General features: G+C 37.8%; 1 protein-coding gene across 1 annotated transcript; it reads right to left on the bottom strand.

Annotated features, from left to right (window-relative positions):
• Nucleotides 1–1,993: 1,993 nt before the first annotated feature.
• Nucleotides 1,994–14,126, bottom strand: LOC104416683 (disease resistance protein RPV1). Its single transcript, XM_039299146.1, has 3 exons — nt 13,642–14,126; nt 2,851–3,953; nt 1,994–2,752 (listed from the first exon to the last, which is right to left on the bottom strand). The coding sequence occupies exons 1-2, from the start codon at nt 14,118–14,120 to the stop codon at nt 2,882–2,884; spliced, it is 1,551 nt and encodes a 516-aa protein (XP_039155080.1). The 5' UTR covers nt 14,121–14,126; the 3' UTR covers nt 1,994–2,752; nt 2,851–2,881.
• Nucleotides 14,127–20,585: the final 6,459 nt, after the last annotated feature.

The raw sequence follows: 20,585 nt of genomic DNA, 5'->3' as shown, positions 1-20,585 counted from the left end.
AAATAAGTTGATCAAAATTTTTATCGATGATTTTGAAATTTACCTATGCTCTTAAGAAATTACTAGCGCCAACTAGTGTTGAGTTTTTTACGCACGAAACTCTGGAAATCTACGGTACATAGCGATGCTACTACTTCTTAAGAATTGGGAGTAAGGGCCTGTTTGGCAACTTGCCCAACAGTGCCAGATTCTGATTTTTTGTTCCCAGAATCAGTTTGGGACGAGAATCGCGTTTGGTAAATTTTTTGTTCCCGGGAACAATTTTGGACAAGATTTGAGAATAAAAAAAAATTTGATTCTCGTCCGAGAATCAGAAAAAAGAATCAAAACGGTAAAACCTTGTTCTTCTCTTTCATCATCTCGGTTGCCATTCGCCATCGCCCGCCGCTGTCCGCCGCCACCTGCCGCCGCCGCCGCCGCCGCCGGTCGCCGGTCCGCCGCCGGCCGCCGGTCCGCGAGATCGCCGGAGGCAAGCCCGGCCTCGCCGGTGGCCGGCCGGCCTCGCCCGGCACCGGCGAGGCCGACTGGCCCACCGACGGGGCTGGGCAAGCCTCGCCGGTGGCCGGGCGAGCCTCGCCGGCAGGCTGGGCGAGGCTTGGCCTCCCGGATCGGGCGAGGTCGAGCCTCGCCCGGCCATCGGCGAGGTCGAGCCTCGCCCGGCCATCGGCGAGGCTCGCCCGGCCCGCCGGTGGCCAAGGCGGCCTCGCCGAGGCTAGGCGAGGCTAGCAGGCCACCGGCGAGGCTCGGCCTCGCTAGATCTGGCGAGGCCGAGCCTCGGCGGGGCTGGGCGAGCCTCGCCCAGCTTTGCCGAGGCTCGGGCGACGAGGCCGACCTCGCCGAGGGCGGCGGCGCTCCGGTGAGCGTCGCCGGCCCTCGTCACTGGCCGGTCGCCGGTCCGGCGACCGGCCAAATGAAGAAGAAGAAGAATAGGAAAAAGGGGAAAAAAAAAAAAAGAAAAAGAAAAAAAGAAAAAAAAAAAGGAAAAAAAAAAAAAAAAAGTAAAAAAGTAAAGAAATTATTTAAAATTTTATAAAAATCAAAAGAAATTAATTTGGAACAAAATCAATTAATACGATACCAAACGCAATTCTATTCCAGAATAAAAAAAAATTGTACAGTTACCAAACACGTGTTTTTACTCGAAATCGGTTCAGGGAACGAGAATAAAAAGAATCGGTTCTTATCGAATCGGCTCACGGGAACAGAATCGTTACCAAACGCGCCCTAAGTAATCAAAACTGAATGATGACTTTTCTCTGAAGGTTCTTTTTTGTACTTAATTATGAATAAAGCATTTTTATTTTTTGTAATTTTCGAACACGAGATGGATAACAACCTCTTGGGTTTAGCATGAAATCAAAGCCTTAGTCAAGCTCAGTCACATTGATAAAATTGTTAATTATCTATGAATTAGTTAAATTATTTTGACATTCTAATATTTTATCTTGTACACCACTTGAAACTTAACAAGCAAATTAGATTTATCTATTACCATCCATAGAGTAATGAGTACGTGGCTTCTCAATTCTCTCATGGGAGGGGCCTTTAAAGATATTGGGACTATTACATATATCAAAAGCCTACAAATCAAATAACAAGTCTTCTCGTTACCTTAAGCACATTCTACGTTCAAATATTAATTGCATATGAGGAAGTATTTGTTCCAATTTTCAGCTCAAAGTCATGGTGGTTTGAGCTCACTGTTTTTTTTTTTTTGTATATGTACGGAAAACTTCTTTTCATTCCTACACTTTCACTACCTTTTTAATCAAGTACTTATACTTTAAAAATAAAATAAAATCAAGTACTTATACTTTTAGTTTTTCTAGTTAATTCCTTTTACTTACATAAATTTTCTAATCAGAACTCTCCCGTACCAAATCTAGCCAGCCTTAGCTGATGTGGTCATTAGACTGATTCCACAATATAACGCACATACGTTAGCAGTCATAACATTAGCTTCAACAGAAGCTAGTCAAACGGGTTATGACTTTGACACCCAAAAAAATAAAAAAGCAGGTTGTGGCAACTACCACCATTCACTATTTACAAAAGGTGACCATGTGGATCATATTCAATTCACATCATACTCCGACATCCCGACGATAACGTCAGTTGAATTTGACCAAATTTGATGCTAATGAAACTTGATTAAACAATTTGTGTAAATAAAATGACTCAGTTAGAAAAATTAAAGCCACATGGACGTGACTAGGAAAGTAGTTAAAGTACAAGAATGAAAAATGAAATCTTTGCTATATATGTATTTCAAGTATGATCAAGTTGTTAGTTATAAAGTAGACTATTTATTAACGGAAGATTTTAGCCGCATTGGTTCTATGTACTAGATTGCTAGCCTACATTTGATGCTTTGATATGTATAAGGAATATAGTAATTGTAGATGTTTTCCTAGGAAAATAACAAATATCATTTGATTTAACACAAACAAGAATAAGTTATGAAAAAAGGAATGCGCACCTTAAATTTTGGCAGTTCCTTGATTTTGCTATTCGGCATATCAAGTCTAACTAATCTCTTTCGACCAAAGCCAAATTCTGGAATCAAGTCACAATCATGCAATTCCAAACACCCTAATTGACTAGGGAGATGGACGGGACCTTGGAAAGAATTACCTACGTTATGCAGGATGAGCAACCTCAACTTTCTCATGTTTGTGAAAGCATTAGGACAAATGTATGTCTCTTCAAACTTTGGTAGCTTCAAAACTATGGCTTTTATTGCATCTGTTCCCTGTATATTTATTCGAATACAATTAGGTTACTTTGTAACAATAGTACAAAGTCAATGATAAGAATAGAATTTGAATTCTTATACACTAAAAGTCTTACCGCATCTCCTGATAGAACATCAAGAACATCATCATAAAGCCATAACCTCTACGCGCTTGCCGGCATCATCACAACATTCTCTTTTAACAATTTCCATACCCATCCATTTTATCAAGTCATGCATTTGTAAGGTCCTGTGCTCTTCACTAATCAGGGAGCGCTCAATGAGAATTTCAACCCCAATAGTCGTGGCAAAATCACAACTATCAAGAACTTCCCTAATGTACTTTGTCTCCTGCCCCTTGAAGAAACAAGCAATGTCGAGAAAAATCTCCTTTACATAGTCCTCCAATCCATCATAACTTACCTTTAACACATCGTTGATTTCTTTGTGAGGACTTTTGGCTAGTTTGTCCAAGGTACTTTCCCATTGATGTTCTCCTCTACCGCACAAGAAAGAACCCAACACCTGAAGTGCCAAAGGAAGGCCTCCAGCATAATGTAAAACACTATCAACAAGATTGCTCCTTATTTCTATTTTTTGACTTCTTAGAAAAGCATGCTTTCTAAAAAGTTCAAGATCTTCACCACACTCGAGAGCTGTAACTTTGTACAACTTATCCGAATATACTCCATGAGAAGTTAGCAGATGCTTGTTTCTTGTTGTGATAATTATCCTACTTCCTTTACCGAACCACTCGCAATCTCCAGCTAAAGCATTTAACTGGTGTTCATCATCCACATCATCAAGAATAATGAGAACTTTCTTATTGGAAAGTCTATCTTGAATCAATTGACTTCCTTCATCAACACTGAAGACTATTAATTCTTTTCGCAGTACTTGTGATAGCAATTTTTTCTGCAAATGAACCAAATCAGTGGAACTTTTGGAATTTTCACTAACACGGTCCAAGAAACTAGAACCTTGAAACTCCCTAAAAATAGCATTATAGATGGCTTTAGCAAGGGTTGTCTTGCCTATGCCTCCTTGTCCCCATAATCCTATCATAAGAATATCATCCTTGGACTGTAGATTTAGGATTGTTTGAAGCTCTTGTACTCGGGAATCTATCCCAACCGGATACTTGGCTACTTTTAATAGCGTTCGATCTAGTTGAGTTGAGATTTTCTGTACAATGTCTTGTATAAGCCCCGCTTCATATCTGACAAAGGTAAATTCGTAGAAAGTGCTTTTAGAGTAATCCAAAGAAAGGAATAAGTATTCAAAGAGAATCGCCGAATAAGAAGCTAGTCCTCAATATATATGGAGATGAATGTCCAAATATGTTCAATTAGCATCTTGCCTGAGTCTAAGCAGAACTAAAATAATATTCTTCTTGTTATTTTAAAAGTTGTATGTTAATCTATCTTGCATTTATCAATAATTCAAGTTAAGTATTGGATATATTAAATCATTGATAGGCTTTGTTTTCATCTCTTTACAAAGTTCATTGAAATTGTCTTGTCTTTCTTTAATTGTCCAAATGCCAACCCATTTATCTGGTATATTCCTTTGCGAAGCAATATCTGTGATAAAAATAGCCGACGTGGAGTCTAAATTAGCATTTCCAATAAGGTAAATCTAATTAAAATCAAGTACTTTATCCTTTGAGACAATTGTAGGCTCGCTTCTGAAAGTGAAAAAATAAAGAGCCGTCTTTGGCTGTTTGGACAAACACGGCCTACTGTTGGTTCCGGTAGAAATCTGTCATATTATTACATTTTTGCTCTTTACTGCTTCAAGTATTTACAAAAATGCCATTAGGCCTGTATTTTCCTTAAAGAAAAAAATCCTAGCTTTTCATTCTTTCTAAGAAAATTAAATAAACATTTCTAATAAACAAAACAGGTTGATAGAATACCAGATTTATCTTCTCCTATGTATAATGGCTTACACAATGTAAACGACTGTGTAGATACAAGGTAAAAATGCTCTTGCAACAGAGGTATTTTTATTGGTCAATGAAAGGCATGATGTAATGGAAACAGAGACTAATTAAAAGAAGCCTGAGGCACGAGATTCGAATCAAGTCCTTCAAGTCCTAAAAATTTAGCAAGGAAAGGTAACACCATTCATTTTAGGTCCCGTAAAAAGAGCAGCTAACCTTAATAGTAATGATACTAGTAAGTTAGCCCGACATCTTTGGCAATTTTTAGGGTTGGCTGAAGAATCTCCGATACTATTGATGATGGAATATATATTGAGCTTTTAACAGAGAAATGGACTTTATATAAGCCCGATTATCCACTTAGAACAAACCATAGTTTTTTTTTTTTGGTAAAAGAAGAACAAACCATAGTCTGTTTAATGAATAATCCATTAAGGCCTGTTGTTAGTTCTTGGTGCTCTTCTTAATCTTGATACTGGAAAACATGTGTTTGAAAGGATAGATAAATGGGTCACAGCCATTGGTATGATGACAAATGCAGGAGGATATAGTCCAACACTATGTATGAAGTATGTGAAGCCACTCTTGTCGGTAACGCTCAGAAGTTTAGAAATTCTTATTATGTCAAACAGATTTAAGGTATAAACTAGACAAGAGCTTATTGTAAAGGGACTATAAGCCATCGTAACAGATGTCTTGCATAGAGAATTCTGTGGTTTATTGCTTTCTATAGAAATAGTAGAGAGAGTAGCCTTTAAATGCTCTAATGAAATTATAGACTTTTGATATGTGCTATTTTGACGCTGTGAATTTCAACAATCTCAAAGACTTTCTTTGACAGACTTCCGGAGCCATGGCCAGAGGTCACAAAGAAGGCTTACGACTTGCTCCTTTGAGAAAAAAGAGGTAGTAGAAGGTCCGGGTGGGTGAATCCAAGCAAAAAAGTATACGATGAGGAGAGTGAGTACTGACCCCTAAACGAAGGAAGCAACTAAATAGTTTCCTTATTTACACAAGAGTTGTTGCTCTCACATTGAATATGTGCTGGGTAGAAATGGCTGTAACATCCATCGAGAAGCCAAAAGTGCAAGACACTTTCCAAAGGGATCGAAAAGAAGAAAGTTAATTTGATATGAAAAAAGTGTACCAGGGGAAAACTAAGGCCTTATAAATCTGAAAAGTCATCCAGACTTACAAAGAATTGAGGCCTTTAAAAGGAAACACAGAGGTTCTAACCTCGTTGTCCTCAGGGTAAACCCTGTTAAGTAGTTGTAACTTTTGTTCGATTTTGTGGATTGAAAGCCCACAAGCCTCATGATTGTCAATAAATGTATCAACAGAAAGATAATATTTGTGTAGTATTTATCGAAGATGTCACTCTTCATGACGAACCTGCTTATAAACCTATAGATGAGCAGGAACTAGAAAATTTAGACTTTGAGGTTTAATGTCTCTATGAAGTTTTCTCAGAATATGAGACTGACGAAGAACATTCAACATAGTGTAGTGAACAATTATCAGCGACGAACGCATGTGATGATATAGTGCCCTTAAAGTCAACATCTTAGGTATTAGAAGAAACTTTCCAATAAGATTATCTGTCGGGATCAACTTTGGAGCAGAAATAGCTCGAAGTAGATGTTAGTGCTGTTTATTGATTATTAATATTTAACTTTAACTATGGGATAGATTTCTCACAATCGATGTCAATGGCAGAGGTGTCGTATAGGGAACTTCAAACCTTAGATGTACCTATGCTAAATCTCCAAAAAAATTAGAGAGACAAGAGAAAGAACAAGAGGCACATGTCATTATATACATATATAGGGTTAATCAGAATAGGATAAGTCCCGTTATTTCATCTTCTTGTGGTTGCAATTGTATTGGATCAAAGATGTATGGGTTTTAGAGATTAATTGATATCAGGAATACTAGCCAAGCTAGCACATGGGCTAGTCTGCTTCCAAGCCCATCAAAATTATTTAATGGCTCCAAATGATATTTGTTTGGGGAATTCATGAACATTGAGGATTGATTCTTTAAACATGGATAGGATGAACCCGCAGGTCAAATTTTTGGTGTATCACACTGATGATTTATAGATTCATTAATACCACAAATTCTAGAGGATGGAAATTAGATAGCAAATTTGTTTGAAGAGGTTCACACGATTACAGACAATTTTGTAGGTAAAAAATTAATCTCCTAGAATTACAAGGAAAAGTGTAAAAAAGTCCCAAACATGTTACATTTGTGTCAATTTATCCTAAACCTTTAACTGGTACCAATTTAGTCCTAAACCTTTTTATTGGGTGCCAATTTAGTTATTTCCGGCTAATTGTGGCCAGATTTTGTTGGCTAGGCACCGGCCGATTGACGTGACACAATCGGCACTAATATGGACAATTTTTAATAATATTTTGAAATTTAAAATTTTTCTTTTTCTTTTTCTTTTTTCTTTTTTTCCTTCTCCTCCTCCTTCCTCAAGCTGGTTGGTGAAACTCGGCAATTGGCTAGAGGCGACCGGCAAGGGCCATGAGGGTAGCCTCACGTTGGGTGACAAGGCATGGCTGACGAGGCTTGACCCTTGCTAGCCCGACGCCACGCCACCCTCGCAGCTTTGGCAACCTCAAGCTGGCCTCTCGCTAGGCCCATAGCCAGTGAGGCTCAACCCTCACCAGATCTAGGGAGGGCGAGGCTCGCTAGCTCAGCGTGAGGCCACCCTTGCGACTCAGGTGGCCTCGAGCTAGCCTCACTTTACACTGGCGAGGCTCAACTCTCGCTAGATCCAGTGAGGTCGAGCCTCGCCGGGCATCGAGCTCGAACCTCGCCAAATTCGGTGAGGGCGAGCCTCACCGCCCAAGTTGTGAGGGTGGCCTTGCGTTGGGCTAGTGAGGCTTGCCATCACCTCTGGCTAGTTGCTGAGGTCAAACGACCAGTTGGAGGAAGGAGGAGGAGAAGGAAAAAAGAAAAAAAATTCAAAAATTCAAAAATATTAAAATATTATTAAAATTATCAACGTCAACTAGTGCCCAATTAGCAAAATATGGCTACAATTAACCAAAAAGGACTGAATTGGCACTTAGTAAAAATGTTTAGGACTAAAGTGGTTAGGACCAAATGGGCACAAATGAAAAAGGTTTAGGACTTTTTTTTAACACTTTTCCCTAGAATTACACGGTCTAGGAGTTCGACTATGGTGGAACGTATTGGAGCATCTGGAGAGATTAGTGTGTCTCAGGTCCAATAGAGGGGTGCAAAAAAAAAACCTTATGTTTGGAACACTGTCTACACCCTCTTGGCTAGGAAATTAAGGATTTTTGAACCTCTTACTATAATACAGGATACAGTACAACAAGTCAATCGGGAAGAGGTCGCATCTCAAAGATCTGTAAACTTCTGAACTTTAGAAGAAGAATCATAGGATACAAACAAATTAATATGCCTGTAGGATACATAGTCAGGAGAGAACAATGTTGTAATGGTAATGCACTCCGAAGGTGAAAAGATCCGCATCCCAAGACATACATGAAGTTTTCCGAGCTTTGGGAATACAGCAGGGCAATGGTCCATAGCCAGGGAAAATTGGAATATGATCAAACCCTCCCAAATGGCACATCAAGGAAGCTGGGTTAAGCACTTACGAGGTTGTGATGTTTAAATTTCCCGGGTGTTATCCACATTCATTAGAGACATTGGAGCTTGTACTAATTGTGCAAGACCTAATGCATCACCAGATGAATGGTGGAGACCATTAACAAAGCCTATTGCATTGAGAATGGCAGGTGGGAATCAATGTTTATTTTTAGACGGATCTTTCCTTTCCCGACACTAGATGAGGATGTCATTCTTGGTTGCATTCTTAGGGACAAAACAAATTTGAGACAGCACCACGATTATCCTGTGACTGAAGACAAAATTAGAGTTTTCCTGTGAAACAATCAGATTTTGTCCATGTGACCAAGCATTTAGAGTGTGAGCTCAGCGTGGCAAATAATGGGAGCATAAGCTATTTGGATGCAAAAATCTTCATTTCCAAATGATACCTCCTAGTATCAAAATTTGTTCTGCCTAGAACAAGGAAAAATTCGGAGTATCCAACTGCCAGGAACGAAATGGAATAAGTTCCTGCTAAAACTGAAAAGTAACTTTCGTGACGATCCACAATGAGTCTTTTTTCTTTTTTTTCTTTTTTTGTGTGTGTGTAAAATGTAAGTCAAACTGTGGAGTCTTAATGGTGTAAAAGCCAGACTAGAGCTAAAAGGTCCAATTACCCTCATTTGAGCAAAAACTGTGAGATGGTAGAGGTATTTGAAAAACAAATTCCTGATCTGTTCTCGAAAGTTTCATTAGAGATGGTTTTAGTCCGCATTCTAGCCCAACCTTCATGTTCATTAACCATGCAGAGCAGGTACGAGGAATAGTGTGAATTGTTACAGACTATCTTCAGCTTAGCAAACCAACAAAGATAATGACTATAAGATAGCTGCAGCGGGAGATCTCATAGACAGATTGCGCTGGGCAATTTTCAGCGGGAAATGGATGTTGCCTTCAAGTATCTACACAAGGTTTGTGCTGTGTATATACTTAATGTAGTGGTCTTTAGCAAAAGCGAAGAGATGCAAATGAATCACTTATAACCACTGACAAATATCTTTAAGATAGAAGACATGATCCTATGTAAAAGAAGGTAAAATGGATAAAGGAAAAAATTAATTGCTTGCGTATGGAGCTTGGGAGATATAATAAACTTTCCTAACAAAGTAGAAGGTAAAAAGTCCCGAGTTACTGTAGATCTGCTAACTAGGCCAGACAATTTTAAACTATCTTAGTAGGTTACCCAAGAAAGCTCCAAGAAATACATCTCGATTTTGGGATGATGAAGACACTCAAGCAGTAGGTTAAAGAAAAGGTAAAGCATTTGCCACCATATTATCACCTTCTGATGCATCAAATGAATACTAGGGAGAAGTACAAAAAACTAAATGAAGAAAATCAGTAAGACTTCTATCAATATTGGTCTGCCACATTTAAATGGTCTGAACTCTATTATTTGACACATAAAAAGGATGCACTTGCCATGAAAAATTGTATAAATTGTTTTTTATATATTCCTTACCCCAAAAAGGTTTGTAATGAGAACCAACTCTGAATATGTCGAAAGATTCTTGTATCTGAATCTGAAAGAAGCTCAGCAAACTAGGCTTCTCATTATACAAGAATGGTATAGTTATTACAACTTTGACATAGAATATATTCCTCCAGATAAATAATCTTAGCTGCTTCTCTCTCTCTCTCTCTCTCTCTCTCTCTCTCGTAAATTGTCTTGTTGTGCAGATAAATCCTACAGCAGAAAGAAAAAATTTTCGGGTATGCAAGCAAGAGGGGCATCCAAGGAAGAAGTGCTCAAAGAGACAAAAGGAGAATGAGAGCAAAAGCTATGCTTCTATTAGAACGAAAGCAAATATTAGTTGGCCATGCAAAAGACAGAGTTATTTTTTCTCATTTTAGAATTATAGAGGAATGGAAAAAGCCTTAATATCATCCGTTCAATGAATGTGGGAATGAATACTGTGAGAGAGTTGCCAAGAGAATGAACTGGTTGGTTGAAAAGACAGTCGAAGTTCACAAGCCTCTTTTGATTTAGTCCCAAAAGAATTAAAGGAGATATCCTTGAAGATTAAAATCAGGTAGAAGATGATATGTTTGGCAAACAAACGCACACACCAAGTATAATCTGATTCAGAAATGGTTATGTGTTTTTTAGGTGAACTATCTGCCATATATTATTTCAATAAAGTTATGGGAGCAAGATCTTGACAATGAAGCTCTTGGAAAGTTTGTACCAGATGGCTATAAAAAAATCACGAGGAAAATATTCCTGAGAATCATAATCCTATTCCTGAAGATTTTGACATTGAATCTGGTGATAAAAACCTCGAAAATAAAAAATTTGAATATGTTAAGTTTGATATCTACATATTGATTCCATCAATCACGGCCTTCATGGGAAGGGTACTAAAATCTATGCAGAGTTGCTAGTTAGACTTGAGAAAGAGATTTCGGGGCCCAGATTCAAAATAAAATAAAAATAAAAATTCATAAAGATTCTAGAAGTTGAGTTAAAATTTTACAATAATGGAAAGTTAAGGTGCAACTTCAATGGTTCATAAAAGATCCTGCTTCACACATAAAGATTCTAGAAGTTGAGTTAAAATTTTACAAAAAAATCGGAGAAGAGTTCCTTGAATAATGGAAAGAAAAGTTGCGTATTCTCTAAAGCTCTACTACCTGGAGATTTGACGTTAATAAAGAAATATAATAGGCTCTAAAAGACACTTTTCTTTAAAGGGACTCTCTGGTCTAAATCCTTATCTCCATTGGGAAGGACAAGGATGACTAAGCTAGAAACTTCACCCAAGCGTAGCAGAAACTGGACTCCCGCTTGTAGAAGCAGGGTTTGCAGACTCGATCAACATTGACAGAGGCTATCTACACCTTGTTAGTAAAGTTAAACCGCTGGTACTACATGCTTGAAGCTGCTTAGGATATGGTCCTAGATTTTCTACAGTGATTGTTACCAGCACGATGAATGGAACTGGCTGATGAAAGGAAATAGATCATGTCTAACACATCTGGGAAATTCAACAACTTGCAGAACCAAACAAAACCAAGAGAAACATAAAAATGCGGTGAGACATAATTTTTATCACTAAAGCCACTGAAATCGAATTCTTTAAAGCCGTCCTAGAGCATGCAATAGGCAACAAACAAAAGTATTATCTGCAAGGTGATGGAAGAATTTTCATCATCATTCTCAAGGGTTATATGAGCTTTAAATAAAAAGAAGTCTGAGAGAGAAAATGAGAGAAAGTAATCGATCTGCCCCCTAAGTTTCTGGCGTAGAGGACAGAGCTTATACTTCAGGGCTAATGTTTTTGAAGTCTGGACGATCTCCCAAACCCAAGATCATCGACTTGAAGAGAAAATTGAACGAAATAATCACACCCAATTTAGAAGAAAAGACCCAGGGCCAGCCTTCAGATGAGTGATTACTACGTCAGCACTCAGCAGTACAAGACGTCAAAAACTAATTTTCTCAGAAGAAGAGAAAATGCATGGATTAGAAAGGATAATCCCCATGGGTTAGACGGGGTATAATGTCTTATATGTACAGGCGTAGGCAGCTCACTTTTGTTATTGTCCGCTTGTAAATGTTGAAGGGAGCTGGCAACATCCCACAGGCACCAGCTTTTGTATGTATATAGCTGATCCCTCTTCAGTTGAAAGGGGAGGCGAAATCAGTAGAGAAAGCTTTCTCCACAATTCTTACTCTCTTAAGTAATTCTAGTCTGGGTCTGCGTCCATGAGAGAGTGACAGCTCAAAACCTCAACAAGAAGCAGAGGCATGCCAGCAGTACAAAAGACCCTCCAACTAACAATAACGGGGGTGGAACACGGGAGCCCAAACTTCCCGCCCGAATTGGAAAGCCAAAGTCCACGAAAATATACTTCTATAGATTTTTAAGTTAATCTTTTTCTTAAGAGGATAGAGTCTATTATCTAGAACTAGTCTAAACATGAGGGTGCCACTCGCATGAGTGTTTCATGAGTGATAGCCTAATCCAGATTGCCAAGTGTAAGCTAATACCATATGAAGTTAGATCACGTTATGAAATGATTTGTATTTCCAATTAGGAGTAGCTTATCTATGATTTAGACGTATTATTTACGTAATTATATACAGAATAATACCATGGTTTATAATGACAATAACTTGCATTATCTGTGTCATTGATTTAATGACTTATAATTCTCATACTTCAAAACCAAATGGATGTTTGTTTGATCATGAATTACATTTGATAATATATGCTAGTTAAAATGTTTATTTCAAGATATTTTATTTTTGTGCTATTTTTTCGAATTTCAAATTATTAGAATTTAAACTTTCAAATTAAGTCGATAACTTTACTATCATGATTTTTTGCAAACAAACATATATTTGTTAAAAATGTATTTCAAGATAAAGGACAAATCACTAAAATGAAAATTGACCAAATACGAGTCGTATGACACAACTAGGCAATGATAGAGCAATGTTACCTCCCATGTTGGTGAGCATAGAAGGAAACTTTCTCTTAAACCCGGCTTGAACTATATCCAGTAGAAATAGGATATAGATTAATACATGTGGTTTTAATGTATTATGATAGTTTTTGATATTGAAGAAACTTATTATATTTGAATACTGTGCACCTTTTGTTCTAACCAATATCTCAATTTGTGAATTCAAAGTTTCAAGTTTTTTGAATTTTCTCTTATAGTTTCTAGAATTTTTTGTTAAATTTTACTTGAAAAATAAGAAAATGCCTAGGCTCAAAGCTCAAACCCAAATTTCCCCCACCCCTCTCTCTCCACTCCCCTCCGCATTTGCCACTGCCCCGTGGCCGCCCTCATCTGTTTCCCCCGCTGCCACGTCCCCGCCACCATCGCCTGTCCTAGCGCAGTTGATGCGCCCTCTTTCCGTGTTCTTGTCCCTGTGTCACGGAAGACAGGAGAGTCTCAGGCGACCACTGCCCGAGGCTAGCGACCGCTGATCCGGGCTTGAAGCCCCAGATCCGGGGTCGCGAGCCTAGATTCGTAGCCTTAAAGCCCTTAGACCCAGACACACAGAGACGGGCTGAGGTGATGCGGCTGGGATGGCCTTGGGACGTGAGCAATCGGACGGCGGCGTGGGTCGGAGAGGACGAACGGCTTGCCCATGGTACTCTGTTTCGTGCTCTGTGCAAGTGTTTTCTGTGCTGTGTCTAATGCGAGTGCGAGAGAGAGAGAGAGAGACGAGGCAAATTAGAGAGAGCCGGGATAGTTTACGCCGAATTTTAGAGGATCCCAAACCTTAAAGAAGATCAAATATCAAAAGAATTACGCTATTTGAAGCAGTAGAAGTGTTTTCACGTACCCGTCCATAAAATGCCATCCAGACATGCTCCCAACATCAAGAAGAGCTTTCTTCCATCGCTTTACTTTCTCTGAATCCTCCCCAAACTTGACCTCATGTTTGGCCATAGCTTCTGCATAACCCTGTCTCTGCCCTCTCACTTCTCTAGGTTCCACTTTGTAAAACACCGGAAAGACCATGAGGCCTCTTTGCTCCTTGCACTCCATGATTTTTGCCACCTCCTCCAAACACCACGGTGATGAGGCATAGTCCTTGGAGAAAACAACAATCGCAATTTGCGATTCCTCGATTGCCTCCATGAGTGCAGGTGATATTTGCTCTCCCTTCTTTAGATCTTCATTGTCCATGTAAGAGTTTATTCCACTTTGATCAAGAGCTGTGTAGAGATGACCGAGGAAATAGTTGCGGACGTCCGTGCCTCTAAAACTCAGAAAGACATCATAGCTCCTTCTGTGCTTGGAAGAAGAAGAAGAAGCCATTAGAATCAGGAAGCAGAAATGGTTAACAATAAGCAATGAGTTGCCTAAGATTTGGTTTCTCTGGGTCGCGGTCTGTTCGCCATTTGATCTTCTCTATATATGTTGATTCTCAGGTGCATGACTTCCTTTCGATGTGTGTCAACAAAGAATTTTTTAATAAAAGTGCTCAAGGAGCCACCCTTTAGCATTGGAGTGCTCTTCATGCACATGAAGTGTTGACAATATGCACATTAAACTTTTCTTCGTGAAAGATCACATTTGTCACATTAGTTAGATGTGTCTTCGTCACATGCCTCTGGTTAATGTTGGATTTATTGCTAAATTGAATTGTTAATAAATTTGACTATTCAACATAGGATAAATTTCTATAACCATAATAACAAACTATCCTAATTAAAGGCCAATTTTCAGATTAATTTATTTAGCTACAGGGAAATGGCTTCTATTTATTCAGTCCTTCAATTTTCTTTTTCTTATATTGATAATAAAGTGTTGATCTCGTTAAAAAGATAGTTTGCTGTGGTTATATGATAAATTTGCGAGTGATGATTGATGCACCTCTAGATTAATCGATTAGATACTAATCGATTAATTTCTTGTCATTATAAAATGAAAAAGGTGATATGAGATCTGTGGTGGCACCATGTGTTCTAATCTTTGTTGAATGTGAATTGAAAGTGGTCCATGAATGTCATTGAAGTATGTGTTACTCTAGATATGATTGCAAAAGCAACTTGGATTTTTAATCTGGAATGACCTTTACATTCCAACTATATAATGAAAAACCTTATGTCCTGTGACTTGAAGTCTATCCGCAAGATAGGCCATATATTACTTATTCTCAAGGATTATATCAAATTGAACAAAAAAAAAAAAGCATATCCGGATACATGTTGGAAGTTATGATATTTAATAATAAATAAATAAAAAAGGAGGAGGAGGAGGCTATTAGGTTCAAGCTCCAAAATTGGTGAGGACATAAAATTTGAAGGTCAAGTTGCAAATAAAACCTTCAATTGCTAGAGCATGAAAGTCGTTCCATCATTACACAAGGCAGAAAAATCAGAGACAATGTGAGTGTGGGAGGTCTAACTCTTCAGCCTATGATTGTCAAATTACACCAATTTCTCATGGGTAAAGAAGATAGGAAATTATTCTGCAATTGTGTAATAGACACTAAAATACATCCAGGTTATCTCTCACCATATTTAGGCACCAGAAATTCTCAATCAACAAAATGATGAAAGATATCAAAACAAAGATTATTAATTAAACAAAGTAAGCAGAACCTACATGGTCACAATTTGTCCACTTGCACGTGCTTAAAAAGTCTTAGTCCTGAAGAACTTATTTCGCAAGCCACACTAGTAACCACCTTCCAGCCCACTTTCCTTCAAATTGGTCTTGACATCTCCAAAGTGAAAAATTGCTTTTCTACAATTTGGTCTTGACATCTCCCATGTTCCTTCGTGGATCTAAAAGCCAAACGATTCAATCAAACATAATGTTGGCATATATAGTTCTAGTTCCAAGATCACATCCAATGTGCCCGTTCCAGTTGCACTTACTTTTTCTCCAAGACCCCCACCATCAACTTTAGCCCTACGTTTCGGTAGTCAAAGGTCTACAATATTCGATTGTAATCAATAACCTAATGGCGCAAGTTTGATTTATTTTATTTTATTTTATTTCCGACAGTTTACAAAGGTTTGCAATACTTTATGATAACTAAGAACATGACGCCGTAAACGTCATTAAATATGACTTCAACTGGGTTAGACGTCCATTTGCTAGTGCGTAAAGTTTTGTAAATTTTCCGACCAAAAAAAAAAAAAGTCTTGTAAATCCCACTTCCATTTTAAAGCGGGCAGAACGTCAAACCTTGTGCACAACTGACTGCAACCGACTTAAATTCAATGGCTGAAGTTGATTAGGTATAACTCTCGAACAGTCTCTATAAATAGAGCTGGCACCCATTTGGATCGGACCACTATAAAATGGTTCCTCTACTGCTACTCCTTTTATTTATATTCATATAACATATTTAATAAATTGCTTGACTTATATTTGTGCGTTAATACTTCATTCTATGGAGTATATTTTATATTTGAGCTAAAAATTATCCTGTTTTTTTGAATTTTTAAAGCTAAATATCATGGCATCACATGTTGATAAATTAAGAGAGTTGGTGATACATCTTCATCACAATACATAATTAAACAATAGTATGATCAACAAGTGTCAGAGGAATTTGATACATTCACGCTCCAAATGCAGAGAGGCACATGCCTCCTTTTGCCATTTTCCCCACATTTCATAAAGCGATGGTCATCAGGCAATTTTTAAGCTGTTTTAACGCATAAGGATTACCCTTTCCTTTCATAGCTTGGGCATGGAGATAGATCAAGCTTTTTGTTCAGTTGAAAATAATGCGATTTGTTCTAATCTATAAATTCAAATAAATGAGAAATTCTGTAGAAGAACACTTTTAAATAATTAATTCGTTTGTTAATAGCTTATTTTCTATTACTTCGGAGCAAAGGATCTTTCGCTCGGGAAGTGTCTTTTCATTAGATGCTTTTTTGGAATTCACTTTGTTAGTGTTGTTATTTCCAATCAATTCGAAGTGCAAGTCACTTTCAAAAGAATTGAAAACTTCATACGAAAGTTTATAGGAAAGATCATCTAGGTGTGAAAGAATACATCTCATTCAAAGCATTTAATTCAAAAGAGAATTTCCGCGTTTGGACCTTAAGGAAGAATGACACTTCAAAAGTGTAAAGCTTTCCCTTAAAGTTGAATGTTCCATGTGTATTCATGATATCTCACCTTTTTTTTTCTATCTTTTTGCTTAGTCAAAAGAACAAGGGAGTATTTGCTCATCACTTTCGTGCTAGCTTCACTCGATGCAACTTCGCTGTGGATAGAAAAAATGATTAAATTGATTTTGATGGGCAGGTGGCCCCCACCACTTTGTTCCCTCTAAATGCGCATATCTAGAGTGAATCCAGGCCTCGAGTCGAATGGTTCATTTCCGTTACATTTTTTTTTTATTACTTTATCTTTTATCTTTTGCTGTTTTACGAAACGGGTTGATAGTTATTATTTGAAAAAAATACTAAATAGGACATGGAGTAAAGTTATTTTATATATAAAAAAAGGTCTAAAATGAATATTATTTTAAATAATGACCTAAAGTAGCTAAATTAATCTTAGATAAAAGCCCGAACTCACTGATCGGCTAAATGTTTGTTGGCCAACAAGCATGTATTTTTCCACTTGCCAAAATAAGGGTACTTTTGTCCAAGAAAAATTTGAGTAAAAAATTACAAGCCACTAAAAAAGAAAAAGCAAACACTTCTTCCTTCGTTTCTTCACATGTTCTTCCTCTTCTTCTAGTCTTCGTTTCATTTGACAAAAGAAAACAAAGCTCGGGCAAGACCCACCTCTTGTTAGTCAAATACTCACATATTAAACAACGGCCTAGATTTTCCATCATCTTTTCCCAAGTTTGCAATTTACTTCGATCTCCACTTATGTTTAATTAAGGTCAGTTTTATTCAATTTTTTTACTGCCAATCCTTCATTCACCAAAGATAGAGCAATTGCATTTTGTTGAAGCAACATGTTGACAAGGTATAGGCATGTAGTGGAATATCACATCGATAGGAGTGACAACAACGGTAGGAGAAACTTTTGGTTCTTTAAGTATTGTTTTTCCTTGTTTTGTTAGATTTGTTGATGCATTATGTCTCCTTTCGTACAAATTAATGCACATAAGTTGCATCCACTGCATATATTTTTAATTGGATTGGGTGTCGTCATGGTCCTACATGTTGCTAGTGGTCTCTATTTTGCAAATTTGTTAATGCTTTCATTTTGTTTTCTTTTTTAGCGTATGTTTTGTCATTGATGACCAAAACTCATTAGCATGGCATGGAATTTAAGCGTTCATTTTTTTTTCCTAATGGTTTTTGGGTTATAGCACATTGACCACGCCAAGGATAAAATCCTTCACCTTAGCAGCAAAAATTGTTGGTTTTTGATGATGTTCTTGCACCCGAGACCTCATAAACATAATGATTGAGCTTATTGACCATACCAACGATGAGCTCCCCCACCATAGCAATGGCACTTTTGAGTCCATACAGGAGTCTAAATGCAGATTACTAGCACATAAAACATTTTAAGTCCATACGCTCACTTTTTTTTTTTTATGACAAATAGTATCCTATAAAATTGAATCAATGGAAGAGGAAGAGGGTATATAGTCAGTAGTCACTTGTGTGACTAGTTTTCTTTCATAGCTCGAGCATGAAAAAATATCAAGCTTTTTGCTTAGTTGAAAGTAATGCGGTTGTTTCTGATGTGCAAATTCAAAGAAATGAGAAAATTTTCTAGAACACCTTTAAAAGATTAATTGGGATGTCAATAGCTTATTTTAGTTTTACTTTGAAGTGAAGGATCTTTCGCTCGAGTAGGGCCTTTTTCATTGGATGCTTTTTGGGAATTCATTGGCTTGGTGATGTTTTTCCCCATCAAATCAAAGTGCAAGTCATTGTTAAAAGCATAGAATACTTGAGATAAGAGTTCATAAGAAAGATTTCGTCAGTGTGTGAAAGAACAAATTTTGTTCAGATTATTTAGTCCGAAGAGGATTTCCGTGTTTGGACTTTGGTGAAGAATGGCAGTTCAAAGGATAAAGTGGCTACTAACGTTCTTTTTCGCTTAGTCAAAAGAGCCAGGAATAGCTCATCACTTTCGTGCCAGCTTCTCTCCACGCAACTTCACTCCACTCCTCCGGCAACTTTGCTCTGGAAAGAAAAATTATAAAGTTGATTTTGATGGGCTGGTGGCCCCGACCACCTTGTTTCTTCTACATGCTCATATCTAGAGGGAATCCAAGGCTTGAGTCGACTAGCTGATTTCCATTGCATTTCCATTACAAAAATGCCCCTTTTCTTACTACTAGAAATATTGCATGCTCGTCAACCAACCAATGTTTGACCGACCAATGAGCTCGAGTCTTTATTTGACGTTGATTTAATCTCTTTAGGCATTTATTGAAATAATTTTCACTCTAGGCCCTCTTTTACAAAAATAACATCACTTTATGTTCTTATTTGGAGATTTTCTTTATTATTTTTTAAAGATGCCCCATGATTTCAACTAAGACGGCTTAAAAAGCTGCAACAAGCTATGGTTTCGATCAAACACCTTTGGCGAGCTTTCTGAAACAAGCCCCAGTGTTAGTGTCGCTTCTTCGGTCACAAAATAATCAACTCTTCCTATTTCATTTTCAGGACTCAAATAAAAATTTTCCATATCATTAAAGAAATATTCCACACAAGAGTCAAGTGACACTTGCCCCTGAGCGTTGAACCTGTTGAAGAAAACTTCCTTGAGTGTTTTGAAGTTGACAAAACGTTTCCATCAGTCTAGTCTGAAGACTTGTAGACTCTTCCATCAAAGTTTGAAGACCTCCGGACTGCTAGACTCAAGACCCAAAGTCTATCCTCATTGACAGTTTCTAGACCGTTGAAAAAGGCTTATCCAGAACTGAGTATTTCATTGAGGATTTGATTCTATCGACTGAAGAAGATCTATTGGCTGGATACAGCATGTCGGAATCCATCATTCAAATTGAGATTGATTCAAGGATTGTGGATCCGTTGATTGGCAAAGTATACTTGGAAGGTTCTACTTACGGAAACCTAGATCCTGATTGTATGGGCGAGCAGGATTGGTGGGCTATCGTCATATTCCTTAAATAACTCGAAATCTTCGTAATTGATTCTGTCCAACGGGTAGATTGGAAGAAACTCATTTGGTAAGTGCCAACGGGTGTGATGGCATGAAGGAGTGTATAAGGAAGACGTTATAGTTGTTTGAGTGTGTGCGCGATAGAAGAATTCCAAAGTCTAAAGCTCCTTGTTCTTAGTCAATTCATTTGTTGAGCGAAATCTTGTACTCAAAAGAGAGTTAATATCTTTGTGAGACCTTGAGGAAATGTAGCAGAGTCTCTACACTGTGGAATTAAGGAAGAGCTTTACTGTAACAACTCTTTTGATTCATAGTGAAATCCAACCAGTGGGCCGTTAGTGCGGAAGAGTGGATGTAGGTTTGGATTAAGCCGAACCACTATAAACTCTGTGTTCTTATTCTCTTCCCTACGCTCTTTTACTTTGATTGTAACTTAATTTGTTTACAATAGCATAATTTCCTTTTCATAATCTATTGTTGATTACTGTTGCACACTTCTCTCGGGAAATTTGTTTTTGCACCTATTCACCTCCATTTAGGTGCTCATACTAGCTTTCGCAATTGGTATCAGAGCCTGTGTACTCACTTAAGTTAAAGTGTTTTACTTCAGAGTTAAAGATCCATGGCTAGTATGTTGGTTCCAGGTTTGGTTGAAGGGCAAAACAATACCAGACCGCCTTATTTTGATAGAAATGAATACAA

Source organism: Eucalyptus grandis, chromosome 8 (assembly GCF_016545825.1).
Source record: "Eucalyptus grandis isolate ANBG69807.140 chromosome 8, ASM1654582v1, whole genome shotgun sequence".
Taxonomy (NCBI): domain Eukaryota; kingdom Viridiplantae; phylum Streptophyta; class Magnoliopsida; order Myrtales; family Myrtaceae; genus Eucalyptus; species Eucalyptus grandis.
Note: the sequence above shows the minus strand (reverse complement) of the source record. Positions and strands in the feature narration are given on the sequence as shown.

Coding starts and splice junctions, on each gene's coding strand:
- LOC104416683 (XM_039299146.1), bottom strand. CDS start 14,120: ATGGCTTCTTCTTCTTCTTCCAAGCACAGAAGGAGCTATGATGTCTTT. Junction 3,954..13,641: donor GGATGGCATTTTATGGACGG/GTACGTGAAAAC, acceptor TACCTTTGTCAG/ATATGAAGCGGGGCTTATAC.